We start from the raw sequence: 22,305 nt of genomic DNA, 5'->3' as shown, positions 1-22,305 counted from the left end.
ACAACTCGGAGTGCCATATGAAGGACAGTACTCTGTGATGATTTTCTTCAGATCCAGTTTTTTTTTTTAGTACTTTTTACTGAATCTAGTCCTAAATGTCTCCTTTCTTGCCTCCCTCTCAGGGATCTTTAAACTGCCACCAAATGCTTTAACACTAAGGGCCTGTTTTACAAAGCCATGTGGCAACAGCCCCGAAGCCCTTTAAATCTTTATGGGTTTCGTGGCCGTTACCGTGCTGCATCCAGTTTATATCCTTTTGAAGACGTGTTTTCCAGAACTGTCCACTATACTCCAAATGTGGCCTCAAACTCACAGTAGATCAGCTCAGGCTTTGAAAAGGGTTGCCAAGTCTACTTCCATCGGCTCAGGAGCCACTCCCAAGCCCTCAGGGACCAGCTCTCCATATATCTCCATTGGTAACTCCTGATCTGCTTCAAGCAGCCCTGAAGTGGGTCCAGCCTCTTCCACTTCCATGGAGTCACAGATATTACCCGTGCTAGAGCTGGGGAGCTCTTTTTTAGGGAGAGTCCTGAGCTTCCTCCCAAACCTCTACTGGCCTTTCAAGAGGGGAGTCACGCCCTGCTCTAGCTGAGCTTGCTCTCACCTGGGCTGCTCTTTGGCTCCCCCGGTGGACAGTAGAGCAATAGTCTTCCTCCCTTTCTCTAGGACCAGGTTTAAAGTCTATGTTCCTAGCCCTACTATGTGGATGGTAATAATTGTGCAGGGTTTCCTTTTCCCCTCCATTCTGGGTCAGTGGCATCCTCAAGCGGGGCAGATTGGTACTGGGAGCTAGCCTTGGCAATCCCCCTTTCTTCCCGCTTTCATAGTGACCTTGGCAGGCCCGGGGCCTGACTGGTCACAATACCGAGGCAATAGGGTCTCCTTTTTTTAGTGCTGTAGATCTTGATGAACCTGAATAGCATTAATTAGAAATAAAGCAACCTGTTAAGCTTTTCAGGCTGCAAACATATTTTGGACTGCTAAAGAGGCTTCTAGAAAGTTCATCCCCTGACCACTCTGTATGTTTGCCTCTTTATTCTCCCTGTGCCTAGCTGGAGAATCCTATGGCAGAGAAACCTCTGTCCACCCGACCCAAACAGGTGTCCTTTCACCTTCCAGCTACAGTGACAGAAGCACCACACCGAGAGGCTCTTGTGGACGTATCTTCTATGTCGGATGGCAACTTCATCGCGGTCGGCCAGGACGGGCTCATCTCAGTCTGGAGTGCGGACCTTAAACTGAAGAAAAGTAAAATTATATTTGTAAGTCTTATAAGTCCCCAACGGAATAGAAATAAAAGGTGAAAGCTGGCTCTGCGGATTTAGGGGCTATGATTTAGAGTTCTGGGAGGGCCCCCGCAACATTGCTCCCAGCTAAGGGCCATTGCTGCGGTTTTTAGACGAGGTGAGTCAGGAGGAGGAAAAATCCAGAGTAATCAGAAAAGAAGGTTAATGGCAACTGATCTCAGTGTGATTTAGGTTGAGCTGGAATCCCCCCCAAAAAGAGAAATGTATAGTACTTTCATTCTTTCAAATAATTTTTTTATTTTCATGCTGAGAACATGGAATAATTGCAGAGGAAACATGAGGCGCCATTCCAACCATAACCAATCTGGGATATTTTCAATGAGCTCTGGGAGGACCCAATACATATCCTGGCGCATAATATAGGAAAGATGATACCTATAAAAATTGGGAAAATTTACCCTTCCCTCTGTAATTGGCTTTTGTAGAGATACTAAAGCAACTCTAAGAGTTTTACCCAGCCAAATAGATTTTGTAAGAACACTATTTAATTTTTTATAAAAGGACCCTTGAAAAAAAACTGGCAACATACCCATTTGATAACAAACCACAGGCAAAATCATCATTTTAATAGTTTGGACTCTCCCCCACCATGAAAGATGTAAAGGATTCCATTGCTCACACATTTCTGTTACCTTCTGTAATAAAAATTTTTCATTAACTTTCATTGTGTCTTCCATAGTACTTTTTATCCAAATGCCTAAATATTTTATTCCATCCTCCTTCCATAGAAAGGGAAATTAATCAAATAAACTTTTTGTACAATGGACATTAAGTGGAAGAACTTCTTCTTTTTTTTTTATTAATTCTTTATTCATTTTCCAAAAATACATTAAGTGTTAAATATATTCATTCATATTAACAATAAATACATCACTTACAAACAATCATTGATATATTTCATAAATTCTTATCCCTTCCCCTTTCCCATCCCTCCCTCCCATATATTCCATTATCATATAAAACATATAATAATAAACTTCCCCCCCCTCCCTATACCTTAAGTTGATAAATATAAGGGAAACAAATTCAAATTAATCTTTACAATACTTTGTCAATGGTTTCTACACATCCTGAAACTTCTTAAAATATCCCCGTTGTAATGCAATAAACCTTTCCATTTTATAGATATGGCATAAAGAATTCCACCAGAAGTTGTAATTTAATCTCCTCCAATCCTTCAAATTATATGTAATTTGCTGAATGGCAACACCAGTCATTATAAGTAGTAATTTATTGTTATTCGCAGAAATCTGACTTTTTGCTCTCATTTCCATACCAAATATCACAGTATCATAGGATAATGCCACTGGGTTATCTAATAAATTATTAATTTGGTCCCAAATTGATTTCCAAAAATTCATAATGCATGGGCAATGAAACAATAAATGATCTAAAGTTCCTATTTCTAGATGACAATGCCAACATCTATTAGACAAAGAACTATCTAATTTTTGTAACCTAACAGTGGAAGAACTTCTGATTTACTTCAATTTATCTTGTACCCTGAAAATTTTCCAAATTTCTCTATCAATTCTAGTAAGCATGGAATGGTTGTTTCAGGATTTCTCAAATGAAGCAGTATATCAACTGCATAAGCATATTCCCGATCTGAATAAGGACTACCCTGTATCTCCTTCACTTGCTGAATAGCTAATAACACGGGTTCTAATACAATATCAAAAAGGCTGCCCAGTGGTATAAATTGTTAGCTGGATTTATTAAAAAGAAACCAAAAACTGGTCTGAGGGACATTTGGAGCATTTAGATTAAGCATCAAATTACTGCGTCTCAATGGCCACGAATTTGGTCTTGGAGGATGAAATGTACAGTGTCTGCATCTATGAGACAAACTTGGTTGTTTTTTTTTTGTTGCATAGAGCATTCTGGACCCCTGTTCAGTTACAAAAGTTAGATAGCTCTAAATCTAATAGATGTTGGCATTGTCATCTTGAAGCAGGGACTTTAGACCATTTATTGTTCTATTGTCCATTTATTATGGCTTTTTGGAAATCAATTTGGGGCCAAATTAACTGTGTATTAGAAAACCCGGTGGCATTGACCTATGATACTATATTATTTGGCATGTCAATGAGGGCAAAGAGTCAGATATCTTCAAATAATAACAAGCTTTTACTTATAATGACAGGAGTTGCCATACAACCAATTACATGTAATTGGGAAAACTGGAGTAGATTGAACTATAATTTTTGATGGAACTCGTTGTGCCATATATATAAAATGGAAAGAGCAATATCTACACAGAAGGGGTCTTTAAGGAAGTTTCAAGATCTATGGGAGCCGTTAACAAAATACTGTAATGAATAGATACCATTTTTCCCTTAAATTTACAAGTTCAATACTGGGGGAGGGGGGTAATTTATAGTTTATTATTTAACTATATAGGAATGATAGGGGGAAAATTTTATCATATGGTATTTATGTTTTATATTTGCTATGAAAGGGTGGGGAGGGAGGGAGATAAAGTTATATGATTTGGATTATTGCTGATTATTAAGGGCTCCTTTTATTAAGGTGCGCTGCGGGGGTTAGCGCGTCGGACATTTCATTACGCGCTAACCCCCACGACACACCAAAAAACTAACGCCTCGTCAATGTAGGCGTTAGCGACTAGCGCGGCAGGCGGTTGAAAGCGCGGTATTCCACGCGTTAACCGCCTAACGCAGCTTGATAAAAGGAGCCCTAAGTGTTTTACTTAATGTAAAAATGTTTTTACTTACTGTCACACTTAAGTTTTAAAATGAATAAAGATTTTTATTTAAAAAAATCAAATAATTTTTTTATTGAAGGAACAAATACACACTACAGTTCTCCCTCCGCATGCTGGCTCCTCTCCCCAAATTATATCCAGCGCTATACCGATAAAAAATTTTGGCGCATTTTTCCCAGCATTTCCTTCAGAGAAATTTGCTGCTTACCATTGGCTCATGCCGTACATCACACAAAGCTCTTGCCCAGTCCCGTTTGAGCCATCCTTGTCAGCAGTTTAACCGAGGCTGGCCCTTCCCTTCCTCAGTCCACGCGCACTTTTTTTTTTCTTAATTGTTCCTGCCCCCCATTGGCTCAGATTTGTCTCGAGCCCCTTAACAGCCGAGAGAACCTGTTTAGCTAGAAATATAACACCTCCTCCTTACGCGCTCTTCCTCTGCTGATTGGTTCAAATATGCTGTTTGTGGAGCTCTCCATCTTCATTGGTCAATTCGGTCAGGCTGCCTTGAATGAAACGAAATCGTAAAAGTGGCGGGTCGGAGAGAGTGGCAAGGTCTGAGGTGAGGCTTGTATTGGTTGTTATGAATAATAAATAGATGCGGAAGGTTCTCAGTCCTGCCGGTTATTTATTTTTAAGGGTTTGTGCTTAGTTTAGAACACGCGGTTAGTTCGTTTGGAGTAGATAATGCCTTTATGTGTAACTGAGGAAAGTTGTACTTCCCATATCAAGCTTTTTTGTTATTTGCAGTTTTTCCGTATTCGCGGGTCTGTTCGTCCCCCCCCCCCCAATCACTGTGAATACGGAGGGAGAAGTGTACATGAAATTTCAGAGCAATAGCATCAACACAGCCCAGCATAACAAGCTCTTATGGCTCTACTCCATAGAAAAAGGAGCCCGTCAAACTGCGTATAAGTCCTGGGTACGATCTTGCTTAGGGTGCTGGAACCCCTCCCCCTCTCCATTCCTCCCCTGCCGCATGCCCCTGCCTTTCCCCCATGCCTTTTTCATTTTAGCGCGAGCAGCCACCAACTTGCTGCCCACATCAGTTTTGGTGTTCTCTCTGATGTCAACTTCAGGACCCCACGCCTAGCAAGTGACGCCAGAGGGAGCGCCAAAGCCGACATGGGCAGCGAGTTGGTGGCTGCTTGCGCTGAAGTTGAAAAGGTACGGGGAAGGGGTGCACGCATGTGGCGGGGGGGGCGTGAAAGAGGGTGGGGGAGGGGTGCCACCACCACAGGTGCCAGTGAAGGTGGTGATAATAATAATAATAACTTTATTTTTCTATACCGCCTTAGTCAGACGACCTCTAGGTGGTTCACATCGAAAGAAGGCTGGACATTTCAGTGAATTACAAATGCATGAGGGGGAATGTTACAGAAGAAAAGGGTAGTAAGGGGAGGAAAAGTAAGAGGGGTTGTAAGGGGAGGGAAGTGAGAGGAGTTGCTGAGAGATTGCTTCGGGTTTATAGGGGGAAAAGCGTGGCGAGCGAAGGTCGGTCTGTTTAGGTGATGAATTTGTCAAACAGAGTGGTTTTGATTGATTTTCGGAATGCGTTGTAAGAACATAAGAAGTTGCCTCCGCTGAGGTAGACCAGAGGTCCATCTTACCCAGCGGTCCGCTCCCGCGGCGGCCCATCAGGCCTATTGCCTGATCAGTGTCCCTGACTATTCCTATAGCTTGCCTCTTACTCCTATCCCTATAACCTACCTCTACTCCTATCTGTACCCCTCAATCCCTTTGTCTTCTAGGAACCTATCCAAACCTTCTTTGAAGCCCTGTAACGTGCTCCTGCATACCACAGCCTCCGGAAGGTCTGTAGGTCTGTCTGGTTTTATTTATGTAGTTTCCCAGCCAGGATTGTTGATGACAAACTCGTTACCAGAATTGCAGAAAGAATGCCACAAAGCCAGTGGCGTAAGAAGGTGGGGGGAGACCACCCTGGGCGCTGTCTTGGTGGTGGCACCAGCACTTTTTCTCACTGCATCATCTCCTACCCGCTGCTCATGCTGGCCTCAGATCATCGCTTCTTCTGATGCCACTTCCTGGATGCAGGACTAGGAAGTGATGTCAGAGGGAGAGCCGAGGCTGGTGTGAGCAGCGGGTAGGAGATGCTAATCGATGCCGGCAAAGATTTGAAGAGGTGTGCGGGGGAGGAGAGGGCAAAGGATGCATGGTGGGGAAGAGTGCGGGAAGGACGCACGGTGTAGTGATGCTGGGCAGCACCCCCTTGGCTGCTTTCTTCCCTTGCTATGCACAAGAAATCCTAATGGTACAGAAGACGGGCGATACCAGAGGCCAAGTAGAATCAACTCAAATTTAGTAGAGAAGGAGAATAAGCAGTTTAGATGGATATTGAAGCTATTAACTACCATTATACTCTATGGCCCAGATTCTTGAAACGACGCTGGTTTTATAGGTGCTAGTAGATGTTCAAGATAAGTGAAAAATACTGTTTGAATGATGTTTTAAACTGGCCGCGCAGGCAGCGAAACTAGACCGCCAACTCTCCAATCTACTGATCACGACACCAGACTACAAAACTTTCAGAAGAGAAATCAAAACCTGCTGCTGTTCAAGACATCCATCAAGACAAACTAACACCGCAGGAAGCATTTCAATCAAGTTTTCAAGTTTTATTAAAATTTTGATGTATCGCAATATCATTAATTCAAAGCGATTTACAATTAAAACAGGGTCTTAATTATTAACTAAAACCAACATACATGGACATGACATACCAGTACATAAGGGAAGTAGGGAGAACTACAATAAGTATAGTAAAGGATACATGAAAGGAAAATACAAACTGAGGGTAAGAAAATTTTAAAGTATTGATAAAAGTATAATAGAAAAGTAACCCGCTCTACTCTGTAACACTTCTGGAAATGTCCAGATAACCTCTTCTGTAATCCGCCTTGAACCGCAAGGTAATGGCAGAATAAAAGTCACTAATGTAATGTAATTTAATTTAATTTTCAAAGCACCTAAAAACCCCAGTGCTGGAATTGCGCCTCTGTAGGCGTTTTTCACTGGGCACCGGTGCCATTTAGAGAATCCAAGCCACTGTGTCATTTTTTTTGTGGAATTAACCTACTCGCAACAGATTGTAGAAGCACAAAAAAACCCACAGAATGTTGTTCATATATTAACTTATCGTTGCTGTAGATATATCTTTCGATTCTTTGCTAATAAATTTCTGCTGTTTTCCTGTCTGAACTGCAGGAGGAGAACAAGCTGTCAGCCCGGAAGATGAAGTGGATAGCAGCATCGGTGTTAATGCCTTCCTACAACAAGCTGATCGTTGGGACATGGTAAACCATGTGCAGGACTTCTGGTTTTGAGCATTTCACGGAATAGTGTTGAATGGCATTCTAAAAATGAGTAATTGGTTTGGATTTGAATGTGCGGCTAAGAGAAATCCACTAGAAATGCAGTGAAAAGTTGGTGACTGTAGATTCTTCTCTGATTCCAATGTCATCATTATATGGGATCAGGTAGATGGTAGCCTGTGATTAGTGGTTACAGCTACAGCCTCAGCACCCTGAGGTTGTGGGTTCAAATCCCACACTGTTCCTTGTGACTCTGAGCAAGTCACTTAATCCTCCACTGCCCCAGGTACGTTAGATAAATTGTGAGCCCACCGGGACAGATAGGGAAAATGCTTGAGTACCTGATTGTAAACCGCCTAGATAATCTGATAGGCGGTATATAAATGCTTAAATATATACAGGAACATTCCAACAACATGGTGCAGCATGAAAAATCTGAGCTAAGAAAAGGCAAAAATAATGGAGTCTGAGCTTTGGTGCCATCAAGACTGTCACCTGGCTCAGGGCTCAAGCTTGACAACTGGCAGAGGGCCTGGTGGTGTGAGTAACCAGGAGAGTGAGCAACTGGGAGAGTCCTCATGGAGAGAAATCTGAGTGACTGGAAGGAGTCCTCAGGGTGTGCTTCTGGAAAAAGACAACTAAGGGACTGGGACTGGAAGTGGGTCTGAAAGGAAGAGTAGCTGGAGAGCTAGATGGAGCTTGGAGTCCAGGGGGGCTCAAGCTTGATGACCAGCAGAGGGATTGGTGAAGAGTGTCCAGGCTCCATGGGAACCCAGAAGGCTTGGGATCAGAGAACTGGTGGTGGCCTCACAAGCAGCTAGAAGAGCTGGAAGAGTTTGAGGTCCAAGGCTGGCAGGACTGATGAGTGACCAGCGGAGGGACCAACAGGACTGGTGGTGATCAGTGTAGAGACCAGTACTGGTACTGGAAGCTATCAGAAGACCCAGTGGGAAGCAGCCTGTAGATGCAGAGAGCATTGGCCAAAGGTGACTGGCGAGTGACTGGCAAAGGGACCAGCAAGGCCAATGGCAACCAGCAGAGAGACCGGTAATGGTATCGGAAGCTGCTCGAAGACCTGGAGGGCAGGAGAGGGTCAGGGAAGACACGGTGGTGACGAAGAGGTGTTCGGAGGAGCCTGGCCGGGTTTTAGAAGTATGTGAATGAAGTGTGTGTTGTTGTTTTAATAGTGCCTGGTGGCAAAGGATGGAAGAAAGTGCCTGGGGGAAAGGAATGACCTGTAATGATTGCTTGGCCTGATCACAGGCACCTTTCAGCAACTTCTTTCAGAATCTAGCCCTAAAAGGGCAATTATATGACTTAGGCCCCCAAATTTGTGTACGAGGTCTGACAATTAAGTTCCCAAACACATCCTAGAAAAAGTGCTAAATATAACTACGGTCACCTTCGAAGTTCTCCCCATGGGAAGCTATGTAGCGATGCCAGTGCCTAGTCCACCCTTCAAAGCAATTTTGGAACTCTTTTTCTGGAATGGCCATCAGAGCTGTCATCATATTCCCCTGATATCCTGGATGTCATCAAAATGTCTTCTTTTCAATATTTCCTTTATCTTCGGGTAAAGAAAAAAGTCATTGGGGGCCAGATCAGTTGAGTAGGAAGGGTGTTCCAATACACCAATATTTGTTTTCTGGCTAAAAACTCCCTCACAGACAGTGCCATGTGAGCTGGTGCATTGTTGTGATGCAAGAGCCATGAGTTGGCGAAAAGTTCAGATTGTTTTCATCTAACATTTTCACGCAACCTTTTTAGCACTTTCAAATAGTAAACTTGGTTAACTGTTTGTCCAGTTGGTACAAATTCATAATGAATAATCCCGCTGATATCAAAAAAGGTTAGCAACATCATTGTGACTCTTGATTTGGCTGATGGAACTTTTTTTTTTTTAAAGTTGTGGAGAATTGGCTGATTTCCATTGTGCACCTTGACGCATTGTTTCAGGGTTATTTTGGTAGAAACATAGAAACATAGAAAGATGACGGCAGAAAAGGGCTACAGCCCATCAAGTCTGCCCACTCTTCTGACCCACCCCATCAAGTCTGAGTGCTAATGACCCAGATCCTTAGCTCGACCCCCATAGGGATCCCACGTGGATGTCCCATTTATTCTTAAAGTCTAGCACGCTGGTGGCCTTGACCACCTGCACCGGAAGTTTGTTCCAGTGATCTACAACCCTTTCTGTGAAGAAATACTTCCTGGTGTCACCATTAAATTTCCCTCCTCTGAGTTTGAGCGGGTGCCCCCTTGTGACCGAGGGTCCCCTGGGGAAGAATATATCGCTTTCCGCCTCGACACGACCTGTGATGTACTTAAATGTCTCAATCATGTCTCCCCTTTCTCTACGCTCCTCAAGAGTGTATAGCTGTAGTTTGCCCAGTCTTTCTTCGTATGAGAGACTCTTGAGTCCGGAGACCATTCTAGTGGCCATTCGCTGGACAGATTCAGCTCGAAGCACATCTTTTTGGTAGTGTGGTCTCCAAAATTGCACACAGTATTCCAGGTGAGGTCTCACCATGGCTCTGTAAAGCGGCATTATGACTTCAGGTTTGTGGCTGATGAAGCCTCTATTGATACATCCCAACATCTGCCTTGCCTTGGATGAGGCCTGCTCCACCTGTTTGGCAGCCTTCATATCTGCACTGACGATTACTCCCAAGTCCCGTTCTTCTGAAGTCCTAGCTAGTGTTTCCCTATTTAAGGTGTAAGTTTTGCATGGATTTCCGCAGCCGAGATGCATGACCTTACATTTCTTAGCGTTGAAGCCCAGCTGCCATGTCGAGGACCAGTTTTCCAACGTGATCAAATCCTGCGTCATATTATCCTTGAGATTGCTTTCACTTACTATATTACACAGTTTGGCGTCGTCGGCGAACAATGTTACTTTACCCTGAAGCCCTTGGGTCAAGTCCCTTATGAATATGTTGAATATGTTTCATCACATGGCCCAAAACATCGTCTTTCCTCTCCAAAAGGTCTTGGCAAACTTTGACCCTCTTGGGGTTTTTTTCATTGGTGAGCTCCTTCGGAACCATTTTTACACACACACCTTTCTCATGCCAAGATTTTCAGTTAAGATTTTCCCAACTGTTTTTCTATCGCTGTTTATTTGGTCTGCTATGCTTCTCACAGTCAGCTGATGATTTTAACGCACAATTTGACACATTTTTGCAATGTTTTCATCAGTTCTGCTTGTTATTGGCTGCCCTGACCTTTCTTCATCAGTGACACGTTCTCTCCCCTCAGAAAAACGTTTAATCCATTTGTACATTCTCAATTCATCCTCAACAGCTCTAATAAGAGCTCTCGCAGAATAAATCTCTTTAATTACCCATCCCTGAAATCATGTCTTTACAAGAAGTTCCTAGACAGAATGTTATCATTCCAGGCAGCCAAACTGAACACATGGCTCGTAAAACCCATTCTCGAGGCCACTTCTTATGCCGACTTCAGGAAATCACTGAAGGCCCGTCTCTTTAACAAATTCTAATTCATCCCCCTCAGCTATCCTCATCCCAATCCCCAACTCTCTTGATTTTAGATTAACTCATCCTTCTTCCCATTCGTAAAGATATTCCACCCAAATTGTTTTCCCCCACACCCCAATCTCTGACTAGATACTTCCTTTTGATTCAAACCATCTTGGTTCTCTTCTATTTGCATTTTGTATCCCAGAAAGTACTTTTCCTGTTCCCCTTACATCTCATACACTCATTGTATGTATCTCGTTGTAAACATCTCTTACTTCTTGTTGTAAAGTTACATACAATGAGATGTTTACATACAATGTAAACATCTCATTGTATGTAACTTGTTGTAAACCGCTTTGAACTTATGGTGTAGCGGTATATAAGAAATAAAATTATTATTATTATTTTCTTCATGGCATTCTCCCCATAAACTTGGACTAACATGTCCCTGATTTCACTTCCACTCTTGCCAGATTTAACAAGAAATTTAATGTTTGTTTCTTGCTCTAATTCAGTGTCCCGCAAACTTTCTCGAGTCGCGGCACACTAAACATAGTGGCCGTGGCTTGAGGCATCCGGAAGTGCGCGGACATCACCGTGGTGACATCCCGCACTTGTGTGATGTCATCACATTGACATCCGCGCATGTGCGAAGGTCCTCCAGAAAGGCCCTGAGATGCTAGTGGGGGATGCCAGCAGGGAAGAGGGCTGAAGAGAAGGAGAGGCGCTGGCGCATTGCCTACAGGATGTGCCTCTCGCTGCGAGGTAGTCAGTCGGCGTCTGTCCTCCTCCCCAGTGTGCCGCGGCATGCCTGAAATCTCAGGAAGCACAGTTTGCGATACACTTCTCTAATTCAAACTCCGACATTCTCACGATGGCACACAAAAACACGCAACAGCGATAATGAACGCCACTCAGCAAGACACCGTCACATGTCGGCACGAACACAGCTGTGAGACTCTGCTATACCAAGGTTATGAAACCTTATTGAGTTGTTTGTACAGTGTGGTCAACGTAAAGCGCACGGAGGCAAGTTCGTGAACTTAATTGTCAGACTTCGTATGTTATAATAATAATAATAATAACTTTATTTTTGTATACCGCCATACCCCGAAGAGTTCTAGGCGGTTCACATAAGTTAAACAGAGATTACAAGTGGTTACATATCAAATTGATCATAGAGTAGCAGACAGCAAGGAGAGAGTATTTAAAAGTGATTACATATCAAATTGATCATAGAGTTGCGAACAGCAAGGAGAGAAGTAGTGGGAAGAGGAGGGAGAACGGGGGAGGGGAGAGGATCAGAAGGGGGGGGAAGAGGATTGGAAAGGGGCATTAAGGGTCTTGGTCTCGGAATAGGTGAGTTTTGAGTAATTTTCTGAAGTCGAGGTAGTTGTGGGCCTTGAGGACCATTTGGGCTAGCCAAGGGTTTAGTTTGGTGGCTTGGAAAGCGCTTGGAAACCACATTTCTCTTCATTTTGATCTGCTTGGTATATAACAGTAGATGTATGTTTGGAAAGTCTCCGTCCTGTTAAACAGCTGATATCTAAATCAAAAAATAAACTGTCATTTGGATTAACTATTATCTAATATAATAAAACCCTTACTGCACCTGCACGGTAGAAAATCCGTGATCCCTACGTCCATGAGATCTGCTTCCGTGTCAGTCATGCGCAGTACGTGGAGGCTGTGGTGGTTTGCACATTTATTCCAACTGGAGCCTGCGGCAGTTTGTGTGCCGCGCTTTCCCTGACTCTGACCCTGCCAGAACTGTTTGAAAACGCAGAGCTTGACAACGCAGTGGAGCCTGTGGTGTTTTGGTGTGCGGTGCCTCTCAGATAAATCTTCCATCACAAGCGCAGATTGTGAGAGGAGCCAACGCCACTACTTTCAAATCAAAAAATACTTTGGCACGAATACAAATACTGCACATGAAAGTGGAAGGTGAGGAAAACCTGCTTATGCTGAACAGATAAGGGTGTAAGGGAACTACTGCTGCACAGGGAATTGGGGGGGAAAGGGGGGATAGGCTGCAAACTTGCTATGCTTTTGGGGCAAGGGGTGTGCCAGGGGGCAGGCAGCAATCTTGGTTTGATATGGGGGAGGGCGAGACAGAAGGGGCCAATAGACAAAGACACAAAGAAAGAAAGGCAGACAGCCATGGCACCACAGAGAGAGACAGGCAGGCAACACATGAGAACGAAAGAATGACACACATAAAGGCAGCGGGCAGGAAGAGAGACAGAAAGCAAGAAAACCATACAGACAGGAGGCCAGGGAGAGAGACAGACAGATAGAATGACAGATAGACATGGGGACAGACAGACAGACAGCGGGCAAGGAGAGAGACAAATAACAAAATACATAAATAATAAATAATTTAAAAAAACTTAAATTTCAGAACACTATTTAAAGCCTGGATATGAACCATACAAAGGATATTAAAACGCACACGGTAAGTTCTAGTACATTTTATTACCTGTTAAGTCTCCACATCTATTCTAGCATCCGTTAATCTAACGAACGTAAACACTAGTTCTATAATATTTGTTCTATTTGGAAATTTTGTCTTTGGAACATTTTCATCTGATTTCATTCTAATTCCATTTGTTTTCCTATTTTATGTCACTTAAACATAATTTTATTTGAAGTAAAAGGGACCTATTGATTTTTGCCCGGTAGAACAATATAAAGCTTTGCCACTAATTTCATATGTACTTAAAATATAAGTGATCTTGGCTAACACACGGGGTATTGATTGACAATAAACTATCCTACCATTCTCAAATCAGTGCAGTTGTTAAGAACTGTTTCTGGAAACTCAGAATGATTAAATTCTTGATTCTCAGTCCCTTAACATTTTAATTCATTCCCTCATAATTTCCAAACTTGACTACTGCAATTCTCTGCTCAAAGGAGTCTGCCAAAATGACATTTGACGATTACAATTAATCCAAAACACTGCCATAAAAATGATTACAAACAAACCAAAATTTGATCACGTTACTCCCCTGTTAAAAAGTGCTCACTGGCTACCTATCCATCACTGTATCACTTACAAAATTGCTTTAATCTCCTTCAAAACTATGAAAACCAAGGAACCCACTTTTATCCATAAAGATCTGCATCACAGCATCTTCTTCATGTCCCATCCCTAAAAATCATTAGCACCCGTAGGGCTTCTTCTTTTGCAACGATAACCCCCAACAATCTGGAATTCCTTATCATCATATTTAAGGTCTGAACAGAATTTAGATAAATTCAAGGATGGCCTCAAAAGCTTCTTTTGTAAAGACGCATAAGACTGTTAATTGATCTCTGGGACTTTCCAAGCTCATTTTTTATACTAAAATTGATTTTTCCCTTTCCCCATGTTATTATCCTTAATTGTTCTCTCTTTCTTTCAAATTGTATTTCTCCCCACTATCCTTCTTGTTTCATATAAGTAAAGTTATGTCATTAATAGTTTGTTAACTGGACCCCTTTAAAAAATTTTTATTGTAAAACGCTTAGAATTTATGATTAGCGTTTTCTCAAATTTTTAATAAACTTGAAACTTGTTGGCAGATTTACAGTGAGAGGGTTTGATTTTATAACAGGGGGCCTATATGACATGTCAAATAAAGAGCCTCTTTTTACCTATTTTATGAGGCAATATGTGTATCCATGTGCCTTTATAAGACAGGCTCTGGAACTGGCCTTAACATTGTGCAGATGTTCACGCACAAGTTGTAACGCATATGTGCTCAGTTTATGTACTGATTTTATAAAATACGTGTGACAACCTACTAGGGACACAGGCAGCTAATATTGACTCCGACATCTCAAAATTACTGATCGAAATTACAGACATAAAAGAGTTCCGAAAAGAAATAAAAACACTACTGTTCAAAAAATATCTCCCATCAATCTAATCCGCCATCTAATGAGTTCCCAATCAATTCCTTGGGAATAGAATCTCTTTATCCAACCCAAACTAAACACCCCTATTGTCCATATCATCAACATTAATTAACCATCATCATGCAATCATCAAAACAATAAATACACCTCCGCTTATAGGCATATGATGCTACTCTCCATCCGAAGAAACTTGACTCAGCTCATGTAACATCTCTTGTAATCTAGAACATATTGTAATTCCTTATTCTCCACCAGTAGTAAATTGACTCAGTTGCTATGTAACATCTCCTGTGATATTGAATGTACTATAATTCTTCAATATAATCTGTAATTATCTCTTCTCCTGTAATGTAATTCTACTGGAAACGCCCAGATATCTTCTTTATTGTAATCCGTGGCCATGTTACATCTGCTGCGATATTGAATGTATTGTAACTCTTCACTGTTACTTGTAATCTACTCTTCTCCTGTAATGTAATTCTACTGGAAATGCCCAGATATCATCTTTATTGTAATCCGCCTAGAACCGCAAGGCACAGGCGGAATAGAAATCCCTAATGTAATGTAATGTGTACATTACAGTGAGAGATTAGAGAAACTGGGCCTCTTCTCCCTTGAAAAGAAGAGACTGAGAGGGGACATGATCGAAACATTCAAGATAATGAAGGGAATAGACTTAGTAGATAAAGACAGGTTGTTCACCCTCTCCAAGGTAGGGAGAACAGGAGGGCACTCTCTAAAGTTAAAAGGGGACAGATTCCATACAAACGTAAGTTCTTCTTCACCCAGAGAGTGGTGGAAAACTGGAACGCTCTTCCGGAGTCTGTTGTAGGGGAAAACATCCTCCAGGGACTCAAGACAAAGTAGATAAAGACATGTTATTCACCCTCTCCAAGGTAGAGAGAACGAGAGGGCACTCTCTAAAGTTAAAAGGGGATAGATTCCGTACAAACGTAAGTTCTTCTTCACCCAGAGAGTGGTGGAAAACTGGAACGCTCTTCCGGAGTCTGTTATAGGGGAAAACACCCTCCAGGGACTCAAGACAAAGTAGATAAAGACATGTTATTCACCCTCTCCAAGGTAGAGAGAACGAGAGGGCACTCTCTAAAGTTAAAAGGGGATAGATTCCGTACAAACGTAAGGAAGTTCTTCTTCACCCAGAGAGTGGTGGAAAACTGGAACGCTCTTCCGGAGTCTGTTATAGGGGAAAACACCCTCCAGGGACTCAAGACAAAGTAGATAAAGACATGTTATTCACCCTCTCCAAGGTAGAGAGAACGAGAGGGCACTCTCTAAAGTTAAAAGGGGATAGATTCCGTACAAACGTAAGTTCTTCTTCACCCAGAGAGTGGTGGAAAACTGGAACGCTCTTCCGGAGTCTGTTATAGGGGAAAACACCCTCCAGGGATTCAAGACAAAGTTAGACATGTTCCTGCTGAACCAGAACGTACGCAGGTGAGGCTGGACTCATTTAGAGCACTGGTCTTTGACCTAAGGGCCACCGCATGAGTGGACTGCTGGGCACGATGGACCCAACAGCGGCAATTCTTATGTTCTTATGTTCCCTACTCCACCCAAAGAACTCTCCCAGTAAAGCAGATGAGCATCAACGTGAGCTTATGGACCCAGATACACCAGTGAAAATATTCAGGCTCACGATTACATAAAAGCCCTTCACTGGGGGTAAATCAGGTTTAAATGTGGACCTAGCTTTCTAAAATGGCCCCTCAAAGGATCTAAATGTAGGTGCAAAACTTTGCATTCAATTGCGTAACTGCATTACTTTGAACTCATAGGCAGCAGTACGCTTTTTCATTTGAGGGGGGTGGGGAGGGGTAAAGGCTCCACCTTAGCCCCAGCAGGATCCTATGGCACGACCTCTCTCTCCAGATCCAGACTCCCCTACCTACTTTCCCCGGTCGCTGTCATTGTAAATCTTCCGGCAGCTACCGCGCGGCATCAATGAGCAGGCCAGCCCCGGAAGTCTTCATTCTGCGGCAACGCTGCGTGGCGGCTGCCCAAAGATGGGTGAGGGAGTAGAGCCATAATTGACTCTTCTGACTGACAATTTTTGGGAAGGCCATAGCCCCTGTGGCCTTCCCCCCCCCCCCCGTTCCGACGCCTATGCTTTGAACACTAGAGTCCCTTGTAATGTATAAAAGACATTGAGTAATTCTTATTTTCTTAACATTTATTCCCAGTGACAGAGAAATCCGTTTTTATGAACTCTCCAACTTTGAGCCATATTGCCAGATTATAGGCCTGGAGTCAATGCCTCTACGTCTTGATTACAGGTAAGATAAATTTATGTTTACTTTGGGTCAGTACAAACAGAAAGACTTCTCCAAATGGCAGATGAAATTTAATGTGGACAAATGCAAAGTGATAGACATTGGGAAGAATAACCCAAATGCTAGGGTCCATGAGAGGGGTCAGCGCCCAATCTGCATTGACAGCCAACTAAAGCAAACAAGATGCTAGGAATTATTACAAAAGGGATGGTTAAGAAGCCTAAGAATGTTATAATGCCCCTGTATCTCTTCATGGTGTGACCTCAACTAGAGTATTGCGTTCAATTCTGGTCTTCTTATCTAAGAAAGATATAGTGGTGCTAGAAAAGATTCAAAGAAGAGCAACCAAGATGGTAAAGGGGATGGAACTCCTCTCGTATGAAGAAAGAGTAAAAAGGTTAGGGCTCTTCAGCTTGGAAAAGAGACGGCTGAGGGGAGATAGGATTGAAGTCTACAAAATCCTGAGTGGAGTAGAACGGGGACAAGTGGATTGATTTTTCACTCCGTCAAAAATGACAAAGACTAGGGGACACTCCATGAAGTTACAGGGAAATACTTTTAAAACCAATAGGAGGAAATAGTTTTTCACTCAGAGGATAAGCTTTGGAACGCGTTGCCAGAGGATGTGGTAAGAGCGGATAGCGTAGCTGGTTTTAAGAAAGGTTTGGACAATTTCCTGGAGGACATGGGGGACATGGGGGAAGCCACTGCTTGCCCTGGATCAGCAGCATGGAATGTTGCTACTCCTTGGGTTTTGGCCAGGTACTAGGGACTTGGATTGGCGGCCGTGAGAATGGGCTGCTGGGCTTGATGGACCATTGGTCTGACCCAGTAAGGCTATTCTTATCATATGAGTGGTTAAATATGAAAGTGCATTGGGCGCTATGGGGTTATTCTATAATGTAGGAGTAAATGTTGTGAATAGTAGCATATCCATACATGTAATAGCACACACACCTGCATGCAAATTTGGACATATGCGTAATTTGTGCACGCAATTTAATTGGTTACAAAGCCAATAACACTAAAAATTGGTCCCTAGCAACCAATTGGTGTTATTTGGCAGACATTTGGATTTACTTGTGCATCTAGCTAAGCATTATTCTGTGAACATAAGTACATAAATCTTTTAGTGTGCAACTGAAAAGGGGACCTGGTCATAGGCAGGGCTTAGGCAGGTCAGGGGCGTTCACTAGAGATGAATTTGGGAGATCTGCCCCTAATATACATGCCAGGATTTGACCAGCTTTCAGTTGGTGTAAATCCTTGCATCTACTAGTACTATTTATCACTTAGTGCTGTACATTTTGACATTAGTCCCTGCTCGGAAGAGCTTACAATCCAACTTCAACAGACAGACATGTTTAGGGATGCAGAACACAAAGTGAGAAGAGTTAGGAGTTGAAAACACTCTCAAAGAGGTGGGCTGACATTTATAGATGGTCCCTGTTCTGAAGAGCTTACAATCCAACTTGGACAGACAGACATGACACATAGGTTTGGGGTTTGTAGTCTCACCAAGGTGAGAGGAATTAGGAGTTGAAAGCACTCTCAAAGAGGTGGGCTGACATTTATAGATGGTCCCTGCTCTGAAGAGCTTATAGTCCAACTTGGACAGACAGACATGACATATAGGTTTAATAATAATAATAACTTTATTTTTGTATACTGCTATACCACAAGCAGTTCAAAGCGGTTTACAGAGGAAGAGACTACACAGACAGCGAAGTTACAGAGAAAGAATTTCGGATTACATTAGTAAGTCGAGAGTGGTTTGGTGCTACTGTAAGAGCTACAGAGGTACAATGAGGTAGGAAAGGTCTGAGAAATTTATCGAAGAGGTATGTTTTTATTGATTTTCTGAAGGATTGGTAGGAGGGGGAATTGGAGATGAGGGTGGTTATACCTTTGTTCCATTTACCTGCTTGGAATGACAATGTTCTATCAAGGAATCTCTTGTAGGTACAGCCCTTCAGGGAGGGGAAGGCAAACAGATGAACATTACGTGCGCAAGTGGTACCTGGAAATGCAAAATGGTGCAACAGGTAGATTGGGGAAGAACCTGTTATGGTTTTAAAGCAGAGGCAAGCAAACTTGAAGATGATCCTTGCCTCCATCGGCAACCAGTGTAGTTATCTGTAATACGGGCTTATGTGATCGGATTTTTTAAGGCCATAGATGAGGTGGACGGCAGCATTCTGAATGATTCTCAGACATTTGATGGTTTTCTTAAAGGATCCCAAGTATATGATATTGCAGTAGTCCAAGGTGCTCAAGATTAGAGATTGAACCAGCAATCGAAAAGAGAGGAAGTCAAAGTAATGTTTGATGGTACGAAGCTTCCAAAGGGTTCCAAGGCTTCCATAGGGATGCAGAACCCAAGGTGAGAGGAGTTAGGAGTTGAAAGCACTCTCAGAGAGGTGGGCTGACATTTATAGATGGTCCCTTCTCTGAAGAGCTTACAATCCAACTTGGACAGACAGACATGACATATAGGGTTGGGGGATGCAGAACCCAAGGTGAGAGGAGTTAGGAGCCGAAAGCAGTCTTGAAGTTGGGCAGGGGTCCCAGAGGTACAGGCAGTTTCATCACCAGCACCCAGTACAGTTTTTGTTCGGCACCATTTATAGAATTCCCACTAGTGCTTACTCACAGTCAATAAATACAGACACACCTCCTATAACGTATAGTTTACAGGTGGGTGTAGAAAGGGGTGGATTCCGGGAGGAATGTAGGCGGGGCATAAAGTTTTATATGCAGAATTTATAGACTACTATAAGTTACACACTTATCTCTGGAAACTAGTGAACACACCTCAACTCTATGGCTAACGTAAGTGCTACCCCATATGATCTGTAAGGGCATATATGGACCATTTACTAAAGGGAGCCTTAGCACTTGCTTCCACATGTCATTTCCATGCACTAAGGCCAGTTTTTAAAAAATATATTTTATGTTTTTATTAATTTTCAATAAACAGGTACAGTGAATGAATCAGCAAAATCAATATACAAGAAACTTGGAAAAAGTAAATAAAACGCACTTTCAAGTTTCAAGTTTATTAAATTTTTACTATACCGACTATCAGCAAATATCTAGCCGGTTTACAAGTTAAAATAAGATAAAAAACAAAATTAATACAATATATAAAATAATTGAAAAGAAAAAGAAGAGGGGATTGTGAAACATTTAGACTTTAACTGGACATACTGGAAAGTGATGGTAGGGAAAAGAAGTGGAAGGGGAAAAAATACATAGTTCAATTAAAAAAAAAAAAAAAAAAAATGGAAAAGGGAAGGATGAAACCTAAGGAATGGGATCGCTTCCTAAAAGCGGTTGAGGTATTGAAGAATAAATTATATTTGGGAGCAGGACAACGCGTCTTGGAATAAGAAAGTTTTTCATTTAGCCTTAAATTTGTCAATTGATGTCTCGTGACGAATGTGGGATGGCCATAGGGTAGGAGCGACTACGGAAAAGTTGGTCTTTCTCGTATAGAAGAAATCTTTGATTGTGGGGACAGATAGCAGGTTTTGATCGGCTGATCTAAGGGTCCGTGATGAGCAGTAGGGAATGAGAAGTTTATCTAGAAAAGAAGGTTGGCGGGAGAATCTGATTTTGAAGACTTGCATACTTGTTTTATATGTGATACGATGGGCTTCTTTCAGGAGAGGTGTAACATGGTCATATTTTCCTAATTTGTAAATAAGTTTTATGGCTGTATTTTGTATGAGTTTAGTTCGTCTGTCACTTAAACATCAGAAGAACAGTATACTCCATAAATTTAGTCCCATAAACCCAGCATAGACTCACTACTTGAGCCCACCCTTCAACAGATTCCCTCCCCCCACCCCTATGTGCTTCATACAGGACCAAGAAATGATTTTCCTATTAAGCCTTTTTTTTTAAACATTTTTTCCAAACCAAGTTTCATTAAAAAATTTTTAATACCCTTCCTGATGTTGTTCTTTTCCCAAATGTTTTTATTTTTGTTTTTTTTTCTTTTAAAACAAATGTAGTTTATCCTTATATTCCTTATGTATCTTTATTAAGTATGGATAGGTTTGTATGTTTTTTTGTCTCAAATGATTTTATTTGTTCCCCCAAATTTTTAATATTGTTATACGCATTGAAAATACTTGATATTGCGTTTAAATCAAAACTACAATAAACTTGAAACTTGAAAACTTGAAACTATGGATACCAACGTGGTCTAAATATCAGAAACGACCACCTCGCCATCCTCAATCAGGCCTCAAAGACTCCAACTTATCCAAGACTAAGGGCTCCTTTTACTAAGGTGCGCTAGGACTTTAACGCGCGGAATAGCGCGTGCTACATTGCCTGGCGTTAGTTCTAGAAGCGTAGCGTGTGGTAATTTCCTGCGTGCGCTAAAAACGCTAGCGCAGCTTAGTAAAAGGAGCCCTAAGTCCCAAGTCCACTAAGGACAGTTTTATCGCCTGGGAAAAATGGCCAATTTTTCTATTTCCCGCATTAATGGTCAGGCGCCAATTTTCTCATTAGGGCGTGCCAATTAGCGCATGAACACTTACCGACACCTGTTTTGTAGGCGGTAAGAGCTCACATGCTAATCAGTTAGCACGCAGCATTGTAGCTGTGTGTTAATAACCATTGAGTGCAGAACATGTCTACTCTTGACCTGCCCACTGTGCTAAAAAAAAACACATTTTACTTTTTAGCATTTAGGTAGAGTACACACAAGTTTAAATTACTGTGAGACGCCTGAATGCATCCTGCAGTATGCACGTGTTAGTGCTTTATTGAAGGAGGATTTACCATATTTTTAGCTCCATAAGACACACTTTTTTCACCCCTCCCTCCTTCCCCCCCGGTACCTTTTTTTTACTTCTGATGGTCCAGCGCTGTATCGGCAGGAGCTTTCCTCGCGAGTCGCTAGAACTGACAGTAGCCATTCAGGGAGCGGCGTGGGACCAGGCAGGAACACGAAAAGCTCACGCCTACCTTGTGTGCCGCTCTGCCGGAAGAGAGGACAGCCATCCAGCGAGCGAGGGGCAGGGGCGAGGAAAGCTCCTGCTGATATAGTGCTGGACCAACGGAAGAAAAAAAAAAAAAAGGTTCCGGGGAGGGGGGCTGCCTACCACGAGACCTGCCTTGTACCCTGTCCTGACCTACCGCTAGACCACCAGATAGGGACAGGGTACAGGCAGGGTGGTGGGCAGAATATTTTTTCCTTGGTTTTTCCTACTTTACAGGGGTGGTGGTCTTATGGTCGAATGCGTCCTA

The 22,305-nt window shown here is 42.4% G+C and overlaps 1 protein-coding gene across 9 annotated transcripts in view; it reads left to right on the top strand.

Annotated features, from left to right (window-relative positions):
* Positions 1–22,305, top strand: part of LOC117357784 (WD repeat-containing protein 64-like) — a 163,087-nt gene that overhangs the window by 7,184 nt on the left and 133,598 nt on the right. For all 9 annotated transcript variants that reach the window (XR_004538861.1, XR_004538864.1, XR_004538863.1 and 6 more), the window contains exons 3-5: positions 1,053–1,262; positions 7,258–7,346; positions 16,951–17,043. Coding sequence is in view for 6 of the 9 variants with exons in the window: in XM_033938907.1 (XP_033794798.1) it covers positions 1,053–1,262; positions 7,258–7,346; positions 16,951–17,043 (392 nt within the window). In the remaining 3 variants the exon portion in view is untranslated. The remainder of the gene's footprint in view (positions 1–1,052; positions 1,263–7,257; positions 7,347–16,950; positions 17,044–22,305) is intronic.

This window comes from Geotrypetes seraphini, chromosome 1 (genome assembly GCF_902459505.1).
Source record: "Geotrypetes seraphini chromosome 1, aGeoSer1.1, whole genome shotgun sequence".
Lineage (NCBI taxonomy): Eukaryota > Metazoa > Chordata > Amphibia > Gymnophiona > Dermophiidae > Geotrypetes > Geotrypetes seraphini.
Note: the sequence above shows the minus strand (reverse complement) of the source record. Positions and strands in the feature narration are given on the sequence as shown.